The following is a 24,353-nucleotide window of genomic DNA, read 5'->3' on the forward strand; positions in this document are numbered from 1 at the left end:
CCAGGAGCCTCCCCCACCTCAGTAGAGTCCGGGGTTCGGCTCCTCCCCGCCCCCCCGCCCGCCCCATCGCGCGCCTGCGTACAGAAACGGCAACTCCCCGGAGCCTCAAAGCTCGGCGCTCGAGGGCGGTGTTCGCGGCTCAAACGGGGGGTGGAGCCAAGAGCCAAAAGAGGAAAGCCAGAATACACAGCTTTTGTGATTTTGGACTACAGTTCTAACAAGGGAGCAGGCTTGGATTATCCTCGGTAGCACCGGTCGCTCACAGGGTCACCTTTACAGGCCTGAGGAACCCTGGCCCTGCCGGAACTCTGCTTCTCCACTCGGTCGGCCAGCGGAGGACCTGGCCCAATTCTCCCCCGCCAGCTCTCCCTGAAGAACCGAGGCACTTGCCCCCGCCCCCTGCGCGCCTGCGCACTCGGCCCGCGATAGGCGCTTTGGAAGCCCGCAGAGTTGAGGGCTCGGTGGTCCTCAGAGCTGGTGGCAGCACGGGTACGCGGAGCCAGGCTCTGCTGTGGCCGCTGCTTTTCTGAAGGAAACGTGTACGGGAAGGGGCAGATTCTGTGGACCGGACCGGGGGTGGGTCCTGGGGCCTCGGCCTACTAGGCGATTCCTCCCGAGTGAGGAGACCCGGACGGGGTGGGTTTAAACTCGTGCGGCAATAACTGTGCGGGGCCCGGTTTGTGGGCGCGGCCTATTATGCAGTGCGAGACCCTGCGGTCTTACGCACCTCGGTCTTCTCAACCACCGAGGCCCGGCCGCAGAGGGCAGTTGGAGGTGGAGCCCCAGAATAAAGGTCCCCTGCAAAACGCTGGAGCTAGATTCAGGGCTGACCTCTGAGGTCCGGAGGACCCACTGGACAGAGGAAGACGCAGTGAGCCGTCCCACGGGGTGAGCAGTAGCGATGTCCGAACTACAGCGTACCCAGAGCTGCGAACCTGGACACGGGTGACCGCAAACCTTTCCTCGTTTGTCTCTCGTTTCCGTTTGTGCACGCCTGTGGCGGTTAGCGAGGGTCACGGGGCATGGAGGGTGGTTTCTAACCGATCAAGAAAAGCCTGGGATGTAATGAACACTATTTGCTTCCCCAGCCCGGCCAGTCTCCAGAGAAGGCCTTTGAAGTGAAACGAATCGCTGCCGCGCCTCGGAAAGCCAGGTTCTGTGTGAGTTTGTGCTGCTTCTTTGTTTCCGTGAAATGCATTTGATTTTCAGAACACTGGGCTTTTTGATTTTCTTCCCTTGGAATGTGCTGCTTAAGAATGGTCTATTCATTGATTTGGGCCTCAAGATTTCCCTACGTAGTTAACGGCGGGGGACCTAATTAATAGGTAACACTCGCTAGTGTTCATTTAATGCAGTTAGTTCATCGTATGCTATATATTCAGTTGCTTTGTGAGCACTTTTTCTTAAGGATTCTGATTATGGAAATACCCCGTTTGGAAGTCAATGTTCATGCTTTGTTTTCGACTGTGGTTTGTTAAGGAGTAATTTAGGGTTTGTTTAGATACCTTCAATGATTCCAGAATAGGGATGGGGATTTTTTTTCCAAGGAACTCCGTGATTGGAAATTTTGGGTACCAGCCAGATGTGGTTGGAGGTTTGGTAGCATGAGTTTGTTTTGCTTATTTTTGATAAATACAAAATGGTATATACTTAAGGTGTACAACAGGATGTTTCAGTATATGTATACATTGTGGAATGAAATGATTACCACAATCAGACCAATTAACATCCAACACCTCAAGAGTTATTTTGTGTGTGGTGAGAAAACTTAAGATCTACTCTTAAATTTCAAATTTCAAGTATATAATACAGTAACCGTGCTGTACATTAGGTCTTAAGAACTTGTTCTTACGATTGAAAGTTTGTACCATTAGTTTGTTTGGGGTATGTTTTTCAATAGACTGAGGTATATAAGGTGTTTAAGAATTTTGAACCTAGATTAAAGGAATTTGAATCCTGCCTGCCACTTAAATCTGAGTGAGTTTGAGCAGTATTTCTGATCCCAGTTTCTTTATCTGTAAATTCAGAATTACAATAGTATATACCTCACAGTGTGGTTTTAAAGATTACCTGAATTAATATCTGTTAAGCTCTTAGAGGACTACCTGGCACATTAGAAGAGTGCTTAACTAATATTAGCTATTGGTTTTAAATGATGATTCTTAGTCATTCCCTATCAGCTTTCTGTATTCCCAAAAGTAATGAAAATCTGAGATTAATTAGTATGGATGCTTGCAAGCAGGAAATGAATCAGACACTCGAATGAACCAAAAGAGGGATTCTTTTTTTTTTTAAAGATTGTATTTATTCATTAGAGAGAGAGCGTGCTCGGGTGGGGGGGGCATGGGATGGGGGGCAGTGGGAGAAGAAAACTCCCCCTGAGTGTGGAGCCTGGGGGGTGGAGGGATGGGGGGTGCTCTATCCCAGGACCCTGAGACCATGACCTGAGCCGAAATCAGATGCTTAACCCACTGAGCCACCCAGGTACCCCCCAAAAGAGGGATTCTTAACATGAAGTCTTTGGACTCAGTTATGGGTTTTCAGGACAACAAAAATCTAAGGTTATGTACAAGATTGTTGTATATATTTGTCAGCAGGTAATTCGGTGGAGAGGAAGTCTATCATTTCATGATATTATCAAAGTTGTATAAGACCCAACAAGATTGATTCTTACAAGTGTAGAATAAAAGTCTGGGATAACTAGGAATGACTTTTGGGATAATCTTTTATAAAAGTAGTATCCCATGCAATACTAAAAATTATGTTTATTAGTAATTTAGTCATCAGGAAAATGTATATGTATATAATGTAATATTGAGAAATATTTATTATGAATAAAAATGTTTAAGAAATTGTTAAGTTACAGAACCATGAGAGACTATGGACTCTGAGAAAAAACTGAGGGTTCTAGAGGGGAGGGGGTGGGGGGATGGGTTAGCCTGGTGATGGATATTAAAGAGGGCACGAATTAAATGGAGCACTGGGTGTTATACGCAAACGATGAATCGTGGAACACTACATCAAAAACTAATGATGTATGGTGATTAACATAATAAAATAAAAAAAGAAATTGTTAAGTTACATATGTATCTTGAACACGATTTATAAGATGCATTGCAAGGATTTAAAAACTGGTGTATTCATTGGAGCCCAGGAGGGTTAAGCTCAAGTTTTTGAGCAGCTGCTCTGAAATAAGCATTTCTTTTTCTGTCTCATAATCACTTTGGAAAAGCCCTGTGATCCTTCACAGAAGGATCTCAGGTGTTGATGAGAGACAATATTCAATTGGTAGGAATTATTTTTTCAGGGCGCCTGGGTGGCTCGGTTGAGCGACTGCTCTTTAAAAAAAAAAAAAAGGAATTATTTTTTCAGTCACATTGATTTCCTGGTTGTTACCACTTACGTAGGCCTATTTAATCACAATTTTCTTTTTTTTTTAAGATTTTATTTATTTATTTATTTATTTATTTATTTGAGAGAGAGAGAGAGAGCACATGAGAGGGGGAAGGGTCAGAGGGAGAAGCAGACTCCCTGCTGAGCAGGAAGCCTGATGCGGGACTCGATCCCGAGACTCCAGGATCATGACCTGAGCTGAAAGCAGTCGCTTAACCAACTGAGCCACCCAGGCGCCCTAATCACAATTTTCTTTTCTTTTTTTTTTTTTTTATTTATTTATTTGAGAGAGAGAGAATGAGAGATAGCACGAGAGGGAAGAGGGTCAGAGGGAGAAGCAGACTCCCCGCCGAGCAGGGAGCCCGATGTGGGACTCGATCCCGGGACTCCAGGATCATGACCTGAGCCGAAGGCAGTCGCCTAACCGACTGAGCCACCCAGGCGCCCCCTAATCACAATTTTCTTAATGACTACAAGGTACCCCATTCTCCCAACTCATTAAAAAATTCTTTTTAATGGGAATGGCTTTTTAAAACAATATTTCTGATGGAGTTAATGCAGGGTTGTGAAATAATAAGTAACTGAGGGACCTAAAAGAGAAGAAATTAAAATTATCCATGGTCTCAACATCCAAAAACAATCACTATTAATATTTGTAGCATATTTTCCCAAAATATTTCTACAAGTATATGTATTTTTGTATGTGGTTTTATTTATGAATAATGGGATAACCCTAATTGAAAATTTAAAAGGAATCAAGACCTCTAGTTATTAGTTTAAAAGAGACATTCAGTACCCTCATGGATTTTATGGATTCTATAATCATGGATGTATGGAGAAAGGCAAAATCCCAGCAGTTCCCTTCTTGTTTGAGAAATCTTCCAAGTAATTATAATTCTTACGATAGAAATGGCATTTAAATTGAGAGACTTAATTATAATTTAAAATTAATTTTAAAATGTCAGGACTGAAATATGGAGATTCCCCCCATCTACTGATGTTTGTTTCACATTAATTATTTAAAGTAACTAATTATATTATATACTGTTTTATAAACCGATTTTTTTTCTTTCAGTGTATCTTGAATACTTTCTATTCCTTAACTGTTCTCTAGAACTTAGCAATTCATAATTACTTTAGTATTCAGTATTTTATGGATGTTTTATAAATCATTTAAGAAATCAGCTATTGGGCAGTAATATTCAAACTGCCTGAGCAATTCCTTTGACAGGCTTTCTCTGTGATATTACTTACCTAACTTTTCACTTCATGGTCATGTAGGATTTCAGAGAGAGGAACACTAAGGAATACGGCATTGATTTTTACCAGGTGGGTTACAGGTGATACTCTGAAGTGCTTGGCTGAATTTCTGAAGGATTCTTACAATATGAGATAGACCACTGTGCTATTTTATGCCAAAAGCTTCATTCATCCTCCTGATCCTTTATTTGGGTGAGAGTTTGAGAAATGAATTAATGATAATTTCCTAGAAAACTAAGCTTACAAAAAACAAAATTATTTTAACCTCAGCAAAGAGTGACTAAAACTAAAAATTCAGAAGTCGTAATATCAGCACGCTAAATGTATGGAGTTTAAATACCAAAAGAAATAGCTAAGAGAGGCTGGTCTCTAGATTTGGAAGCTAGGGAAAGATTAGCATGGATGGAACTTTGGGGCTTTTTGTAATATAATATTCCTTGCAGAGCTATTTTAAATTTATGTCCACGTATAAGTGATATAAGCTTTTAGAGAACAAGATAAAGATCACCTGGGATATCATCATCAAGGTAACACAATAAAATTTTATTCTAACTTCATTCACAGACTTTCATAAACCTGCATATACATGCATGTGTATGGATGTAGTTTTCCTGTCAAACACACAATCACAGTACAAAACTATTTCCTAACTTACCTTCTCCCAGCGATTTGTAGTGACCATCTTTCCACAACATCAAATAAGAATTTTACCTTCATTTTTAGTGTTTTTTTATTAAAAAGTTATTTTTTTAATGTTTGTTTATTTTTTTATTAACCTCTACATTCAATGTGGGGCTTGAACTCATGACCCTAGATTAAGAGTCACGTGCTCTTCCAATTGAGCTAGCCAGACAACCCCATTTTTAGTGGGTTTTTAGTGCCATTTTGTGAAAGCACGGTAATTTATTTAACCTGCTAAAGGATATTTGGGTTCTTTCTAGCTTTTTTTGTCCCATTATAAACACCTTCCAACATTTTTTCATTCTTTCTACAACATACCATGAGTGTCTATTTCTTAGTAATAAGAAATATTATCAGTTTTTCATATCTGTCAATCCAGTTCCTTTAATATGCATTTCCTTAGTTACTAGTGAGTTTTAACTAATGAGTTATTTCTACTTTCTAGAGAGTTAGTCATGCTCAGGTTTCACAAATCACTTCTTCCAGCCTGAGTACCAAGAGAGATGGGTTGATAAATGAGATTGTGCAAGCAGTACTGATGATTCTGAACAGGCAAATGGTGACTGGTGAGCTCAGGGTGGTAGTGCACCCTTCCCCCAAGAAGGGATCCCAATGTGCAAGTATAGTTTTGCCATGGTAGAGGCTGCTAGTGTGGTCTATGCAGGTAGTTCTCAAATTGTGTCATTTGGACCAGCAACATCAAGTATCACTTGGGAACTTTTTAGAACTGCAAATTCTCAAGCCCAACTCCAAACCTCTACGAAATGCCAAACTCTAAGAGTGAGGCCCTGCAAACTGTGTTTTAATAAGCCCTCCAGGTGATTCTGATGTACACAAAGTTTATTGAACTTTGTTGCCCCTTATGATGACCTGTCGGAAATTTTATAAAATCTGAGTGGGATTTAAAATCCTGATTCTCAGGTCACACTCTGTACTAATGAAATAAAAATATTTGGGGGATGGGAGCCAGGCATCAGTATATTTTAAAGATCTGCAGGCAATTCCAGTGTCTAGCAAAGTTTGGGAAATTCTTATCCATAGTATTTTCTGTTTTCAGGTTTAGGGAGGCCAGCCACATTCCTGAGTCTTAGAAAGAAGTTCTGGGTCAGATGATGTAACAACCACTTCTCAGCTGGGAAGGTGGGAATGGAGGGAGATGGATCTGCTCAGGACAGGCCTGGGCAGCCCATGCTCAGGTCCAGCTCAGCCTCGCTGGGGTAGGGGACTGACTGGAAACCCTCCTGCTGAAGTGTCTGGACATGAGCTTCCATGCAAGTGTCTGCTCTGTGTCTGTCCTTGTGCAACTGATTTTCCTGTGGTTTTGAGGAGGACATATATTTTTTCTAAACTACCTCCTACCTCTCATTGTCTGTGTGTTGGAGGGGGGGAGGAGTGTAGGAAGGGAGAAGTAGTGTGACATTTTAAAATTTGGGAGTTCTGAGGCAATTTCGTTCTTACGGCTTTACCTTCTTACCCCAGCTCTAGCTTCTGTGGACTCTACTTCTCCAGCAAATGACCTTTGAGGAAAACTGACCAGTTTTTACAGTCTGAAATCATGGCTCATGTAAGTTGGTGTTTCTGTTCGAAGTGCTGTAATTTTTTTCAGGTTATATGACAACTCTCGTTAGATATCCTGAAACTTCCTAACAGAGCCCCATCCGACAGCTTCTCCCGTCTTTCCCATTCTAGTAAGGGATGGAACCAGGCAGCCCAGGCCCCCATGTACCTCACTCTTTTCTACCCATGTCCATGTGTCTATTGACCAAATTATTCAGTGTATTGACTGTGTGTTCAGTCTTTGTCTGGAGCAGAGGTAAAATAGAATTGAAGTCCTTAGAGGGAATTGTTTGATCTGAGGCTCTCAGTAATGGAGAACACTAGAGCAACACTGTCCAAAAGAATTATAATGTGAGCTACCTATGTAATTAAAAATTTTCTAGAAGTTGCATATTTAAAATATAGAATTAGTGCCTTCTTAAAGGCAGTAGGCAGCATGTAAGTCTCATAAAAAGTATAGAATAATATGCAAGGCACTTTACATAATCTTGAACTTTTTCGTAGTCATATTAAAAAAAGTAAAAAATAACACATGCAGTTAGTTTTAATGTTTTATTTAACTCAATATAGCACATATATATATATACCCAAAATGTTATCATTTCAAAGTGTAATCAATATTGAAATTATTGAGATCTTTTATTTTTTTTTATTTCTAAAGTTTTTTATATCTGGTATGTATTTTTGAATTACAGCAGATCTAAATTTGGACTAGCCACAGTTTAAGTCCTCAGTCATCACGTGTCTAAGCCAGCATATTGGACATTGCAGCTTCAGAGATTTTGTGTAACCTGAATTCTAAATGTAACTTAATATATTTAAAAGTATAGAAATACCTAAATACAATCATTCCTAAGTCTAACACAAATGGACTATTTTTTAGTAAATTAAAAATATTCAGTAAAGTATTTGTTACAACAAAGAAAAATGCTAATGATATAGTGATGAAGTCAGGTCTGGAAGAAATTAATTTTATAGAAACTACTTTTTAAAAACAGAGATTTCATGTTTCATTTGGAGGAAAAGAAATTCATCAGTTTTTTGTTTTTTTTTCCTAATTCTTAAAGGAAAAGAGGTTAGAATAAAGCACATTTATTGAGAATTTTTTTATAGGCCCACTTAGGCCCTTTGCGAGCAGTGTTCTTATGAACCCTATTTCAGTTAATTGTGAAATTCTGATTAACTATGTGAACATACCTAGAAATAAGTAAAATTAGGTATTCCATGGTACATAGGAAGTTTTTTCTTTAGCAGTGGTTGGCAAACTACAGCTTGTGAGCCAGATTCATCCCTTGGCCTGTTTTTTCCAGCCTTTGAGTTAATTATGTTTTGAAAGAATTGTTTTAAAAAGGAAGGGAAAGGGGAAGGATATGAAACAGATCACAAGTGGCTTGCAAAAGCTTAAATAATGGCCCTTTAGGGAAATGAATAATTTTAGAAATAATACATGGGTTTGTCATTTCAGCATTTGGTGATGTTCAGAGATGTGGCTGTAGACTTTTCTAAGGAAGAGTGGGAATGCCTGAACTCATATCAGAGGAATTTGTACAGAGATGTGATATTAGAGAACTATAGCAACTTGGTGTCAGTGGGTAAGCTTATCTGTGTCATATAATTTAGAAATTCACAGGGCTGAATTTCACGGCTGTCTTTCTAGAAATTAGCTGAGTATCTGCTTTATAGTTGGGAATAGGCACCTTATAGCTAATAAGCAATTAAATAGCACCTTTAGCTTCCCCCATAATCCAGTGACCTTTATGTCTTTCTGTGCCTTTTCTGTTAATTGCTCCTCTTTAATGACAGCTAGATACAAATTCTTAGACACTCACAGCAAAACCATTGTTAAAGAAATCTGGTTTCTTATTGCTATGCATGGCATATTATCTGTTAGTTTACTTGCAGTGTGAGTAGGAAGACTATAGAGGTGTCTGGCTCCACATATCTATTTAAAAAGCTTATACAATGTATATGTTGCTGGTTTGAATCAACAGTTTGTTAAAACTCAAGTGGACACATTCAATTTACCACAGCAGAAATACTACCTTTTAATTGATTTATGATTAAAAGTTTAAAATACATGAATTTTGCATTTAATATTGGATGTATATCCTGGTTAGAAACTATTTTCCTCTTAGCAAAATAGCAAAATACCTAATAAAAGCATCTAATAAGTGTATATATATAATATATATATATATATAGTGTTTACTATGTACTAAGCACTCATCCAAGCACTTTACATTTATAAAATCAAACCTCACAGCAGTCCAATGGATAGACATAATACCTCCTTTTTACAGCTGAGAAAACTGAGGCCATAGCAACCCAAGTGGTAGAGGCAGGATTTGAAACCAGTATTCTCAAATCATTACTTCCTCAAAAAAAAAAAAAAAAAACAACCCCAAATCATTACTTCTCTCAAGAGAGGGACTCTTGTATGAGTTTAAATTAAAATAAGACAATGTTCCTACTCCTCTGTTCTTGTTATTCCCTGTGACCCTGAAGTAACACTAATATGAATGTGTTTCAATCCTGTTACTCCTCTTTGTTCTGAGAGCTCTATCAAGTTAATTCTTTCTTTATTATGTACCATTATGTTTTTTCAAGCAGGGTGTTCCATTTCTAAGCCAGATGTGATTACCCTACTAGAGCAAGGGAAAGAACCCTGGATGGTTGTGAGGGATGAGAGAAGAAGAAGGAGCCTAGGTGAGTAAGTGCTAATCAGGCAGAGATATGTGGTTATCTGTGTCTGCAGGCACAGGCTGCTGGTTGGGAAGGTAACACACCCCATAGATGTTGATAATGAAGAGAAGACCTGAAACCTGGGAAGAAAACAGATCTCAGCATAGCCAGCAAAGAAATTTCATCTATACTTCCACTTACCACTTGTTTCTTCACTCTCCCATCTCCCTGTCATTTCAGTGGGGGGAAACTTCATAATGGCAACCATTTTACCTGTATTTTGGATCTAATTCATTTCTGGTTCATCTTTTATATATATATTTCTCCATTGTTCTCTTTTCATGAAGTTTACTTTGTCGTAGGGAAGTCATACAATACACAGATAAGCAAATGGATTACCAAATATCGTGAAATGATTAAGTTATGAAGAAATGTAAGTAGGGTAAGAATATGGAGAATTATGATGGATGAATGAGGTAACTTTAGATAAGGAGGTCAGAGAAGAGGAACCAGTTGTAAGACACTCCAGCTGGTCAAAGATGGAATCATTTGACTATACACATAACTGCAGTGTATTGTAACACATAAAATATGCTTAATTCCATAAATTCTTAGTGATACTAATAGCAAATTGTTCACCATTGGAAACTACTAGAGATTTAACTTATTTGGGAAATAGAAAGGAAAAGAAGTATTCCTTATAAGAAGTATTTTTTATAAGAACTGTACCAATATTAGATAGAGGGATGTTTTTCTTAATAAAAGTATTCAGGGCGCCTGGGTGGCTCAGTTGGTTAAGCGACTGCCTTCGGCTCAGGTTATGATCCTGGAGTCCCAGGATTGAGTCCCGCATCGGGCTCCCTGCTCAGCAGGAAGTCTGCTTCTCCCTCTGACTCTCCCCCCTCTCATGTGCGCTCTCTCTCTCTCTCATTCTCTCTCTCTCAAATAAATAAATAAAATCTTAAAAAAAAATATTTAGTGAATAAATGAAAGATGACAATTAGAATATTACCATTTTGGAACCCATAATGAACAACTGGATCTGGGCATTAAATATCAAATTAAACATTAATAACATCACAGAAATAGAGACAATCAGACGTATTTCTTCTTTGTTTTTTTTTTTAAAGATTTTATTTATTTATTTGAGAGAGAGAATGAGAAAGAGAGAGAGCATGAGAGGGGGGAGGGCCAGAGGGAGAAGCAGACTCCCCGCTGAGCAGGGAGCCCGATGTGGGACTCAATCCTGGGACTCCAGGATCATGACCTGAGCCGAAGGCAGTCACTTAACCAGCTGAGCCACCCAGGCGCCCCAGACATATTTCTTCTAATGAAAGGATACAGTATCACCTATGAAGTAACTTTGCCAATAAAATTGGTCCTAAGTCTGATGAGGTTTCTAAAGCCAACTACCAATTTATGGGAAGAAGATAGAGGAACATATGTTCTACTGCACCTTGGGATAATAGTCAGCAAAATTAAGAAATGGGCAATGCTATAGGGTCAAAAAACAGTTTCTTCAACAAATAAATTACAAGGGAAATCGAAAGAAAGCAGGAAAACCTTTAGATTAAAAGACATATAAAAGACCTGTCAGCCAGTTGTACTCTCTGGACTTTTTTGGGGGATCAATTTACTATTTTTAAATTGTTTAAAATTTTATGTTTGAGATTAGAAGTATAAACACTTATTTTTTATAATCTTAAAGAATTACTGTTCATTTTTTTAAAGATTTGAATAATGGTATGATTAGAGATAAATCCTTTAAGTAGAAAAAATTAGTATATGGGATTTGCTTCAAATAATGTGAGGAAAGTGGATTGGGGTGTGCATTGGCCTGGATTAGGCATGGGTTGGTTGTTGTTGAGGCTGGGTCATAGATGCATGGATATTCATTATACTGTTCTACTTTTGTGTATATTAGAGATACTCTGTAGTAAAGTTTTATTTTAAAGTTATTGGGAGATAAAAGGATAAGAAAATGAGACATGAGACAGTGGTGAAAATAAGTATATACAAGTCTTGGAGAAATTCTGCCATAAAAGCAGACACATGGGATACATGAAATGTCTTTTAAGATGTGAAGTATTAGGGGATGCCTGGGTGGCTCAGTCAGTTAAGCAGCTGCCTTCAGCTCAGGTCATGATCCCAGGGTCCTGGGATTGAGTCCCGCATCGGGCTCCTTCTCCCTCTGCCTGCAGCTCCCCCTGCTTGTACTCTTGCTCACTCTTTCTCCCCTACGCTCTCTCTCTCTAGCAAATAAATAAAATCTTAAAAAAAAAAAGATGTAGGGCGCCTGGGTGGCTCAGTTGCTTAGGCGACTGCCTTCGGCTCAGGTCATGATCCTGGAGTCCCGGGATCGAGTCCCGCATCGGGCTCCCTGCTCAGCAGGGAGTCTGCTTCTCCCTCTGACCCTCTTCCCTCTCGTGCTCTCTATCTCTCATTCTCTCTCAAATAAATAAATAAAATCTTAAAAAAAAAAAAAAGATGTGAAGTATTAGAACATATTTATATGTTGATGGGAATGATTTCAAAGAGAGGAAAGTTGATGGAGGAGAGAGATAGGATAATTTTGTAAGGAATGGCCTTCAGTAGATGGGAAGGAGTCAGCCAATTTATGAAGAAAACTCATGTGTATGACAAGGATATGGACACAGGTTGGTTGAATAACGTGAAGGGGAGAATACATGTTTTCCTTTCAAATGCTTCTGATTTCTTGTTGAAATAAAGAGATTATCAGCAGAATGTGAGGATTATTTAGCATTTTATTGGAATTCATTATGGATTATTCAGTATGTAGTCAGTATTGATTCTCAGAAATATAACTCTGTGGTCATAGGGTTTTAATATTTACAGATTTCTTTTAATACATTAACCCTGGTGTTAATGTGACTAAAACTGCCTCTATCATAAATATATATCCTATATCATCTTGTATCAACAAAGGAAAAAAGGTGAATAAAGACACCACACCTTAGGAAATGAATTTTGTGACCAGGTAATATTCTCCTCATTTTCTTTTTAATGAAAGCTGATACCCTGGAAATGGAAATAACATTTCGCCTTTTATATTGATCCAAGAGGGGCTAATATTTTGCTTGCACATTAGCATTTTTTACTAAAGTTCCAAACTAGTGTTTGGTTTATTAATTTTAAATGGTTAAATATTTTACATATATCTTAAAAGTTGTAACATTAACATTTCTTACCATAGGCCAATCTTTTGATACTTAGTTTGGCTTTTTGTTTCGTTGTAGGTCCAGCCAATTCTTTCTTGATTAGATCACACATATAATGGGAAGGCTATATTTCTAGTTTCAGTTTAAAGTAGAACAAGAACCTGAAGTATTCAATGTTGTTTTTATAGAAATGATTGTCTTAGTTGCTTGCAGTGGTAAGAATCGGCATAAACAAATTTGGGAACAAATATGGCTGACTTTTTGTTTATACAAATCATAAGATTACAGCTCAGTGTTCATGCTATAGTCTCCTAGGTGAGAATATTCAAAATGCAAGGTCTTAATCTGGCATATCTTTTAAGTGGTGGGGGCATATATGAGAGTGTCAGGTTCATTATATCCACATTGGGAATGTTTTGTTTTTTAATGGAAACCTCTACGTTTTATAGGATGAGTTTTTTTATTTTTTAAAGATTTTATTTTTAAGTAATCTCTATACCCAATGTGGGGCTCAAACTTAAAACCCTGAGATCAAGAGTCACATGCTTCACCAACTGAGCCAGCCTGGTTCCCCTATAGGATGAGTTTCATAACTTGTTCTACTTTGTGGGTTTGTGTGTGTGTGTGTGTGTGTGTGTGTGTGTGTGTGTGTGTGTGTGAGGGAGAGAGAGAGGGGGTGAATATGGACATTTTATCTTATTTTTATGTATATACTTGTTTTGCATATTGACTGCTCATCTCCTTTATTACTGTTTCCATTGTTTAATATTTCTTATATCAATTTATATGGGCATTTATGCTGTCAACACTTTCTCATTTTTCTTGCAGATGTTTCAGCTTTATTTTTATTTTGACCATGACTTTTCCTTTTTTATGTTTGTTTTTTTTTTTAATGACTTTCCTTTTACATTACTGGTCTTTACTTTTTAACTTACAAGTAAATCCTTTGAACTTACCATCTTATAACCTTTGTCATATCTTTATGGCTGCCTACTTATTTGCTGCCATTATTATTTAGCTAATTACTGGTCATTTAATATATCATTTCCATCTTATTTGTCTTAAGAGTTAAATTGACTTTTTCCTGAAGATCCTTACAAGTTGCCAAAGTTTTTTATTGCTTTCTTAGTTAGGGAAATGGAAACAGAGAGAAAGGGGAAGAGAGAGAAAGGGAAAGCAGGAGGAAAGAGGGAATTAAGGGGAAAAGGAAATACTCATTTACCTGTCTCTGCTCATATTTTATATACACTATTTAAATCATTATTGCCTTTAATGTTTTTAACATATCTTTTTTTTTTTTTTAAGAGAGAGAGCATGTGCATGTGGTTGGGGTGGGGAAGGGCAGAGGGAGAGAGAATCTTAAGCAAGCTCCACATTCAGTGCAGAGCCTGACACAGGGCTTGAGCTCACGACCCTGAGATCATGACTAAGATGAAATCGAGTGTCAGACGCTTAACCGACTGAGCCACCCAGGCACCCCAGTATATCCTTTTCTAAACAAACTTATTGAAACATAAATACCTACCAAAAAACCTGAAATCATAAGCAAACAGCTTACTGAATTTTCACAAAGTAATCACACCCATCTGACTAGCACAGAAATAGAGGTTTGCTAGGATATTAGAAGATCCCTCCTAATTCCTTCCAGTCTTTCCTCCCCACCAAAATTAACCACTATCTTGAATTTTAACAACTGTATAGATTTTACCATTTTCGAACTTCATAAATATGGAATTATACAGTATATATTCTTTCATGTTTGTCTTTGTTTACTCATCATTATGTTTGTGAGATTGACCTATGCTGTTGCATGTACTTGTAGATTACTCATTTTCATTGTTATACAGTATTGTGTTCCTACAATATGTTTTAATTTGCATAGTAATTCTGATGAACACTTGGATTCTTTCCAGTTTGAGCATATTAAAAATAGTGTTCCTGTATTACAGGTTCTTAAAAATACCATTTTCTTTTTGAAAAGTAGTGAACTCTTATTGTAAAAATTTTGAGAAAATATACATTTGAGAAAAATCTCTTTGCTCAGAATTTTATTAGCTTACTATGATATAAACTCATTCTTATGCTGAAAAATCACTAAAATACTCCCTAGGTAGAACCTAAATGGCATTGGCTTTGAGGACCTTAGGGAGAATATAGAGAAGCGTATGAAGGAACAAAACAGGTTGAGTATTTGTAACATAGATATGTGTAGTTATATAAACTGAAATAAAGATAAAGTAGAACCTCTCACTACCTTGTGAAAACAGAGTTTACTCATGACTATGCAAAGTAGAAAATGAGTTGTAGTGGAGATATCTAAGTGAAAGTAGACAATGGGAAAGGTAATCACATGTAAAGAAATCACCATTTTTCATTTATATATTTGAGATAGCTTAGATGTGCTGTTGTTTCCCATCTGTATAGGAAGTAATAAAAAATATTAAATCAGTGTAGTAAGGTATAAGATTAGCAGCAAGGGAACATATGTAAAAACTGTTAACTAATTATGAGAATTTAATAATTAATAGTTACTATATGCCATGGGTTTGTTATTCAGTGGTAAATGAATTGTTTCTGCCCTTGGGAAAGTTTAAGGTAAGAAAATAAAGAGAATAAAAAAATAGGAAAATTTATGAATATGTATGTAACAACAAAATTGAAAAAATGTTAAGAAATAAGAAACAAATTACTTGGATAGAAAGTAAAGGATATAAAGTAGATGAAGTCAGCAGCGTGGGTCTGATTTTTAACATGGTACCTAAAGGATGAAAGGAACCCAACTATGTAGAGAATGCAAGTTGGCAGTTCTGGGAGATTTAATAGACAGTGAAAAGCTCTAAGAAATGGAAAGATAATTACATATTCTAGGAGCTGAAAGGAGGCTAGTGGAATAGGAATATAGGGAAGAAAAGGGGACAATGACTTGAGATGATATGGTAAACAAAAGCCATGTTATTCATGGTGAGATGTTTGTACGTTCTGTTTAAAAGGAGTAATTATTTAAAAATTTAAGTGAAGATTCTCAAACTTTGATCACCCAAATACATGATTACTTTAGAGATTTTTAGCTCATTTACTTCAACTGAGCTTTATTTTCTTTTTTTTTTCTATTATAAAGTTTATATTTGCTGGTTTATTTTTTCTAGAATAAGAAGATAGCATGTATTTATCTTTTCTTGCAGATTTAGAATCCAGATATGACACTAAAAGGTTATTTCAAGAAAAGGATATTTATGAAATGAATTTATCTCAGTGGGAGATAATGAGAAGAATTAGAAGTTGTGGCCTTGAAGACTCCTTTATCAGAAAAGATTATAAATATAAAAAGTTTGAGGGACAAGAAGGTCCTCAAGAGGGATATTTCAGGCAAGTGAAAAAAATGCCCAGTTACAGAAAACTCACATCTCTTACTCTGTATCAGAGAATTCATAATAGAGAGAAACCCTACGAATGTGGGGACTGTGGGAAGGCCTTTAGGGTGCGCCAACAACTTACTTTCCATCAGAGAATTCACACTGGTGAAAAACCCTATGAATGTAAAGAATGTGGAAAAGCCTTTAGACAGTGTGCCCACCTTAGTCGACATCAGAGAATTCATACTTCTGACAAACTCCTCGAATGTAAAAAATGTGGAAAGATCTTTACATGTGGTGCAGATCTTCGAGTACATCAGAGAACTCATATTGGTGAGAAGCCCTATGAATGTAAGGAATGTGGAAAGGCCTTCAGAGTGCGAGGACAACTTAATCTCCATCAAAGGATTCATACTGGTGAGAAACCCTATGAATGTAAGGAATGTGGGAAGACCTTTAGACAGTATGCACACCTTACACGACATCAGAGACTTAATATTGCTGAGAAGTGCTACGAATGTAAGGACTGTGGGCAGGCTTTTTTGTGTAGTACAGGCCTCAGAGTACATCACAAACTTCATACTGGTGAAAAACCCTATGAATGTAAGGAATGTGGAAAGGCCTTCAGAGTGAGACAACAACTCACTCTCCATCAGAGAATCCATACTGGTGAGAAACCCTATGATTGTAAAGAATGTGGGAAGACCTTTAGTCGTGGTTATCATCTGACCCTCCATCAGAGAATTCATACTGGTGAGAAACCTTATGAATGTAAGGAATGTCGGAAGTTCTTCCGTCGTTACTCAGAACTTATTTCACATCAGGGTATTCATATTGGAGAGAAACCCTATGATTGTAAGGAATGTGGGAAGACCTTTAGACTGTTCTCACAACTTACTCAACATCAGAGTATTCATTTTGGTGAGAAACCTTATAAATGTAAGGAATGTGAGAAGACTTTTAGACTGCTATCACAACTTACTCAACATCAGAGTATTCACACTGGTGAGAAGCCCTATGACTGTAAGGAATGTGGAAAGGCCTTTAGACTTCATTCATCCCTTATTCAACATCAGAGAATTCATTCTGGTGAAAAACCATACAAATGTAAGGAATGTAAAAAAGCATTTAGACAACATTCCCATCTTACCTACCATCAGCGAATTCATAACGTAACTAAATAACTATAGGAAAGTCTTCCACTGTGAATTTTGTGTTAAGGGGCATTAAAAGATAAATTCTAGGGGAAGTTTTTGAATACAGTAATCCCTTTGGCTTCATGCTTACAACTAAGCTAAATAAGAGGTTTTATTTGAAGGAAAGGGTATATTAATTTCATGAATTTGTAGAAGCCTTTCCTCAGCATCAAAAACCATGTTAAACTTCAGGAAACTTGTTCTAGAAAGAAACTCTTAAAGGAGTAAATATAGAAGAGCTTTTGATCTTACCCTATTATATCACCTCTGTCTTCCTGTCTGTATAATATACATATGGAGGTTGCTAGGACACTAACTCATTCCAAAAATGATAATTGAAAGGAAAGTCATTTAGCCTGCATTTCCTATTGAACTGTATTTTAGGGCAACTAGAAGTTGATGAGTTAAAGTTCTTTGTTAGAGTTTTGTAGCACATAATGAAATAATGGATCTAGGCACAATTCCCAATAAAGGTTAAGACCAGTGTAGGTACCCACTGATCGATTTTAATCTCATGAAAAATAGGATAAAACACTTTGTGCCCCCTAATGTGTTACAATAAGGCTGACACATCTTGCCCAAAAATATTGAACCTGAATCTAAGCGTCAAGATCTAACTTCCACTTTAGAGAAAATTCAGGGAACAGAAGAACATGACACAAGCAATTAAACTAATCTAAAATGTGGGTAATTCTACAAGAGGAATAACCTGAGTTCTCAAACGATAAAATGGCATTGAAAAAGGGGAGGCGGAACTCTTAGATATTAAGAGAGTCTGAAGAAATGTATACCAATCAAATGCAATGAATTAGATTCACAAGTTGAACAAACATGTAAAAAGGACATTTTTATGACAATTAGGGAAATGGGAGTATTGACAGTATTAGATAATATTTAAAAATTATGTTTTTGTTAGGTGTGATAATAGCATTGTGGTTATGTAAAAAGGTAAGTTTATACACAAGATGATAATGATGTCTGGAACTTTTTAAAAATGCTCATGCAAAAGGAAAATAAGGATGGATACAAAGTGATGGTAAGATGAGTCTTGGGTACATGGTTTTTGTTTATTTTGTTTTTGCTAATTTCTCTACTTTTATGTATTTCAATTTTCCCATAATATTTTAAAGATAAAATTAGCTATGGAATTATAACCCAATTGAAGTAAATGATTTTTTTAAATGACTACATATCAAAATTTGTGGATGTTGTCAAAGCTCTGCACATTGGGATATTAAATATGCTATACCGTATTTGGGAAATAAAAATCGAGGGTCCAGATTTTATCTAGTTCACCTATTGCTACCTCTGTTATCATGCCTGTCCCACAGTATTTCATATGTTTTAAAAAATGAGTTTAAAAAGCAATTGCTACAACCAAATATGGAAATTAATGGAATAGACCTTCATTGTCTAATAAGATAGTTGCCAGCAATATGTTGCGCACTCAAAATTGAGCACTTGAATTGTGGCTAGTTCGAATTAAAATGGTGGTAAGTGTAAAATACACATGAGGTTTTGAAGATTTAGTTTTTTAAAAAGAATGTAGTATATTCTGTTTCTCACAACATTTCTCTGCTGTGATATTCAGTGGGTTGCATTATTACATAATAGAGAACCCAATTTAAGTGTCTTTTCTTTTCCCAAGTAGCATGTTTGAATACTGAGGTCTTGGTTCTACCCTGAGTCATGCTTCCCGCCCCTCTCATGAAACACAGGTAACCTGTGTTTACAGCTGAGTAGTTTTCTCAGATGGTTTTTAGCTCGTAGATGTTTTGGGATCCCAAGGCCCTTTCACCCTGTACTGTTTCTATCCCATTAAGTTCAAGCTTGCAGTGCTGCAAGTAGTACACTTGTCTTAAAAACTGTATTTTCAGTGGATTTTATTAGGGGTCACTCAGACAAAAGATCAACAGGCTTTTCTCTGTATTGGGCTCCCTATGAGGCTGCTGTGGAAAAATGACTGAAATTCTTAGAAGCCCTGTTGTTTCACAGAAAGGATAATAACATTCATCATTATTCTGAGACTACATTTTCAGGACAGTACCATATATTTGATTTTTTCTTTCCCTCTCAGGCCCAATTATAACTTTGAAAACACTTTGCTATCTGGAAACACTGCCATGGAACCCTTCATATATCCTTGAAATTCTACTTGAAATATGCACCAGTTGATATAATGAGTAAAATGTGATTTTTTCTCTTTTCCTCTGTTACGATGGATTATCTTCATGAATTTCCAAATATTGACCAAACCTTACATCACTGGAATAAACTCCATTTGTTTGTAGTGCATACTTCACATATATGTAGTACATAAATATATTGCTGGATTTGCTGTGACTACTATGATTTGCTAATATTTTGTTGAGGATTTTTTTTTTCTTTTTGAGGATTTTTGCATCAGTGTTCATGAGGATTACTGGCCTGTAGTTTTCTTTTATTCAACTGTCTGCCTCATTTTGCTAACATGGTGATGGTGGCCTCATAAAATGGGTTTCGAAGTATTGCCTCCTTTCAATTTCTGGAAGAGGTAGTGTAGAATCATTATTATTTAAATGTTTGGTAGAATTTTTCAGTGAAACCATTTGGGCCTTGAAATGGATTGAATGTGTCTTCCTCAAAATTCATGTGTTGACATCCTAACCCCTAATGTGATGACAGGAAGTGGAGCCTTTTGGAGGTAATTAAGTGTTGATGATGGATCCCTCCTGATTGAGATTAGTCCCCTTATCAAAAGGATCCCAGAGAGCTCTCTTAAACTTTTCTGTCATGTGAGGACACAAGAAAATGGCAGTCTTTATTTTGGAAGAGGGTTCTTGCCAGAAACTAACCGTGCTGGCACACTGATGTCAGACTTGCAGCCTCAAGGAGTGTGAGAAATTTGTTTATAAACCACCCAGTCTATTGTACTGTATTATAGCAGCCCAAAATGAGTAAGACAGAAATTGGTACCAGAAGTGGGGTGTTAATGTAACAAATACCTAAAAATGTGGAAGTGGCTTTGGAATTGAGTAATAGGTAAGAGCTGGGAGAGTTTTTAGGTGCATGCAAAAAATAAGGACATTAATGGCAATTTTGGTGATGCTCAGAAGAGAAAGCTGAAAGAAAACTTCAGTCTTAGAGAATACATTATTGACAGAATGTTGGTAGAAATATGGATGGTAAAGGCAGTACTGATGAGGTCTCGGATGGAAGTGAGTAACATGTTATTGGAAACTGGAGAAAAGGCAGTTCTTTTTACAAAGTGAAAAGAACTTGGTGAAATTATGTTCTGTGTCATGTTTTGTGGGAAGTAGAACTTGTGAGTAATGAAATTGAAGGTGTGGCTTGGCTCCTTCTGGCTGATTATAATAAAATGTAAGAAGAGAGAAATGACTTAACAATGGAATTTTTGAAACAGATACTTGGAAAATTTTTAGCTGAATAGTTAATTGGTGTTAAAATGCTATTAAAGTGAGGGCATTGATGGGGTGCCTGGGTGGCTCAGTCATTTAGTGTCTGCCTTCAGCTCAGGTCATGATCCCAGGGTCCAGGGATCAAGCCCCACATCAGGCTCCCTGTTCTGCGGGAAGCCTGCTTCTCCCTCTCCCACTCCCCCTGCTTGTGTTCCCTCTCTTGCTGTGTCTCTGTCAAATAAATAAAATCTTAAAAAAAAAAGAGTGAGGGCATTGATTGGGAAAGAATGGGATCCTGTAAGATGGTATGGGGACAAGTGGGAAGGCTCTGATGTAGCTGGGACATTGAGCTCCTAAATTCTGAGTCTTCCTTATCAGTGGAAGCAGCCTCATCAGCAGAAGTGGCCTTTCCACTCCTCGTGGCAGTGGCATCCCCACGCACAGTGGCATCAGCCTTTATATTCCCATCTTACGGAATTTACTATGCATTGCCTAAAGAAACTGTAATGACCTCCGTTGAGGCAGTGGCCATGCAAGGCAACAGAAGCCCCCATAACCACCCCCTTTTGTTCGCAGACCTATCACTGGACTCAAGTCCTAGCAGGCTCCTAAAAGTGCAGTGCAGAGTGTGATCCATGAGGAAGGGGTGCTACAGTCCAAAAGAACTACTTGAGTTTTCTAACTTACACAGACAAATCCGGGGAACAAGTGTGGAAATGGATACAGTGTGTGGCATTATAGTGGAAGGAAGATGATAGGAAATTTGGGCAGTGAAATCTGGGGAAGAGATAGGTGGATAGACCTCTCTGAATCAGGGCAAAAAAAATTGAAGATACCCATGTCCCATATAAATGGGAGACCTCAGCAAAGGATTTTAATAAGTAGATGAAATGGCCTGTTCTGTGGCTAATGACTTTTTTCCCCAGCCACCCCGGTCATTGTCCAATGGGCTTGTGAACAAAATGGTCATTTTGCCAGGGATGGAGATTATGCCTGTGATCAGCAACATGGACTTCCACTCACCAAGGCTGACCTGGCTATGGCCATTGCTGAGTGCTCAGTCTGCCAGCAACAGAAACAAACTGAACTCCCCAGTATAGCACCATTCCCTGGAGTGTTGAGCCAGCTACCTGGAAGCATGTTGGTTACATTGGACCATCATGGAAGAGGCAGCGTCTTAATCTTACTAGAATAGAAACTCTGGATGTGGATTTACTTTCTGTACATGCAAAGCTGATAAAACTGCCATCCATGGACTTACAGAATGCCTTATCCACTGTCATGGTATTCCTCACAGCATTACCTCTGATCAGGGAACTCACTTCACAGCAAAGTAAGTGCAACAGTGGGTCCATGCTGATGCAATTCACTGGTCATATGTTTCCCATCATCCTGAAGCAGTTGGCCTGGTAAAACGATGGAATGACACTTTGAAGACTTAGTGATAGCACCATCTGGGTGTCAAAACTTTGCAGGCTGAGGCAGGGTTCTCTGGAAATCTGTATATGCTCTGAATCAGCATCTGATATATGGTTGTTTCTCCAATACCCAAGATTCAGGGATATGGGGGTCAAGGAGTGGTGTGAGATAATAGAAAATACGTATATTGGTCTTTCTCCTGGTTCCTGGCACAGAGCTTCTAAGACTTGTAATTTCACAAGTAATAACACTAGGAGCATCTCTTGTTCTCATATTTGGTCTTTGACCTGGTTGTTGACACAGGGCTCTTGAAACGTTTGTGATTTCCTGGGTGACAGAAGTATCGTTTGTTCTAATGAGGCAACTCTGGGTGGGCTACTGGATGGCTTCCAGTTGAGGACTGGCCCCTGAAAAGACCAAACCATGATTAGATGCTTGGAATTTTCAGCCCTGTCCCTTTCCCTTCTCTTGTGGGAAGGGCTGGAAATGGGGTTAATGATCCATTGTGCCTAAATGATGAAGCCTCCATAAAAATCCCCAAACTGTAGGGTTCACAGGGCTTCTAGGTTGCAAACATATCCCCACAAAAAGTGTGATGCACCTCAACTCCACGGGAACGGAAGTTCTTGTGCTTGGGGTACTCTAAGACTGTACCCTATGTATCTCTTCATCTGGCTTTTCATCTGTGTCCTTTATCATATCCTTTAATAAACTGGTAAATGTGTTTCCCTGAGTTCCATGAGCTACTCTAGCAAATTAATTGAAACGGAGAAGGTCATAGAAACCTTCAATTTGTAGCCAAATCGGACAGAAGTTGTGGGTAACTTGGACACCTACTACTTGCAGTTGGCATCTAAAGGGGGGAACAGTATTATGGGACTGAACCTTTAGCCTGTGGTATGATACTGTCTCCAGGCAGCAGATAGTGTTAGAATTGCATTAAATTGTAATACATCCAGGTGGTGTGGAGAATTACTTGGGGAAAAGGCCCACACATTTGGTGATCAGAAGTGTCAAAGTGAGTGTTCTGTATGAGTAGTAAAGGAGACAAAAAGGGAAGAAACACATAGTAGGGAAAAACTGTAGGTTTCCCTTTACAGGTGGAAATGGGAATAATACCACTCACTATTACCCCCGTTGACCCACTAGCAAAATGTTTGCTTCCTGTTCCCATGACTTGATGCCCTGCTGGCCTGGAGATCTTAGTTCCAGAAGGGGGATGGTTTCCAACAGGAGGCACAATAATTCCAGTGAGCTGGAAGCTAAGACTGCCACCCAGCCACTTTGGCTTCCTCATACCTCTGATTCAACAGGCAAAGAATAGAGTTACAGTGTTGGCTGGGGCCATTAATCCTGACTATTAAGGAGAAATTGGGCTACTCCTCCACAGTGGAGGTAAGGAAGAGTATGTGTGGAATACAGAAGATCCCTTAGGGTGTCTATTAGTATTACTACAGCCCTGTGATTAAGATCAGTGGCAAACAACCCTTTCCAGTCAGGACTACTGATGACCCAGACCCTTGAAGCATGAAAGTTTGTCACTCCACCAGGTAAAGAACCATGATCATGTGACCAGTTATAGAAACGAGGAATGTAATGTCGTGAGTATTCCTCATTTTGTTATGAAGGTGTGATTGCTTAGCCTTGTATTCTTCCTTTTCTTATTCCCTTATCATGGAGCTTTACATCATAGTATTCAAACATTGACTTTATATCATATATTATTAATTTGCTGATTTCTGTTTGGTATGTAATTTTATATCATCCTGCCTTGTCAAGGGGAGTAACTAACGGAGGCTTGAAAACTTCAATTTTTTATATTCTATTATTGAACAATTTCTTCCCTCATTGTTTCCAGTTGCCTGCTTCTGAAATACCTATATATGTATGTGTGTTATGTATAATATATATTTATAAATATATACTTATATGTAGATCTAGTATGTACAGAGACAGGAAAATGGCATAGAATACCATGCTATTATAATTATTGTTGCTGTTTTAATGTCCTTTATTTTTATTTTATTTTTTAAAGATTTTATTTATTTGAGACAGGGAGAGAAAGCACATGAATGGTGGGGAGTGGCAGAGGGGAAAGGAGAAGCAGACTCCCTGCTGAGCAAGGAGCCCGCCCTGGGGCTCAATCCCAGGACCCTGAGATCATGACCTGAGCTGAAGGCAGATGCTTAACCAATTGAGCCACCCAGGTGCCCCAAGTTTAGCTTTTCTAATAGG

The 24,353-nt window shown here is 38.1% G+C and overlaps 1 protein-coding gene across 2 annotated transcripts; it reads left to right on the forward strand.

The window, feature by feature from the left end:
• Positions 1-163: 163 nt before the first annotated feature.
• On the forward strand, positions 164-23,977 carry LOC114198971 (uncharacterized). 2 transcript variants are annotated; one of them, XM_088028467.1, is made up of 7 exons: positions 164-888; positions 1,089-1,160; positions 4,675-6,551; positions 6,814-6,898; positions 8,357-8,483; positions 9,499-9,597; positions 15,935-23,977. In XM_088028467.1, exons 4-7 carry the CDS (start codon positions 6,890-6,892, stop codon positions 17,287-17,289), a joined length of 1,590 nt encoding a protein of 529 aa, XP_087884593.1. In that variant the 5' UTR covers positions 164-888; positions 1,089-1,160; positions 4,675-6,551; positions 6,814-6,889; the 3' UTR covers positions 17,290-23,977. The 2 variants fall into 2 exon arrangements, with proteins under 2 accessions (XP_087884593.1, XP_087884592.1); XM_088028466.1 differs by lacking the exons at positions 164-888; positions 1,089-1,160; positions 4,675-6,551; positions 6,814-6,898 and having other exon boundaries at positions 8,339-8,483.
• The last annotated feature ends 376 nt before the right edge of the window (positions 23,978-24,353 follow it).

This window comes from Eumetopias jubatus, unplaced genomic scaffold (genome assembly GCF_037043125.1).
Source record: "Eumetopias jubatus isolate StellerSeaLion01/CBP00866 unplaced genomic scaffold, mEumJub1_p1.0 scaffold_10, whole genome shotgun sequence".
Classification (NCBI taxonomy): domain Eukaryota; kingdom Metazoa; phylum Chordata; class Mammalia; order Carnivora; family Otariidae; genus Eumetopias; species Eumetopias jubatus.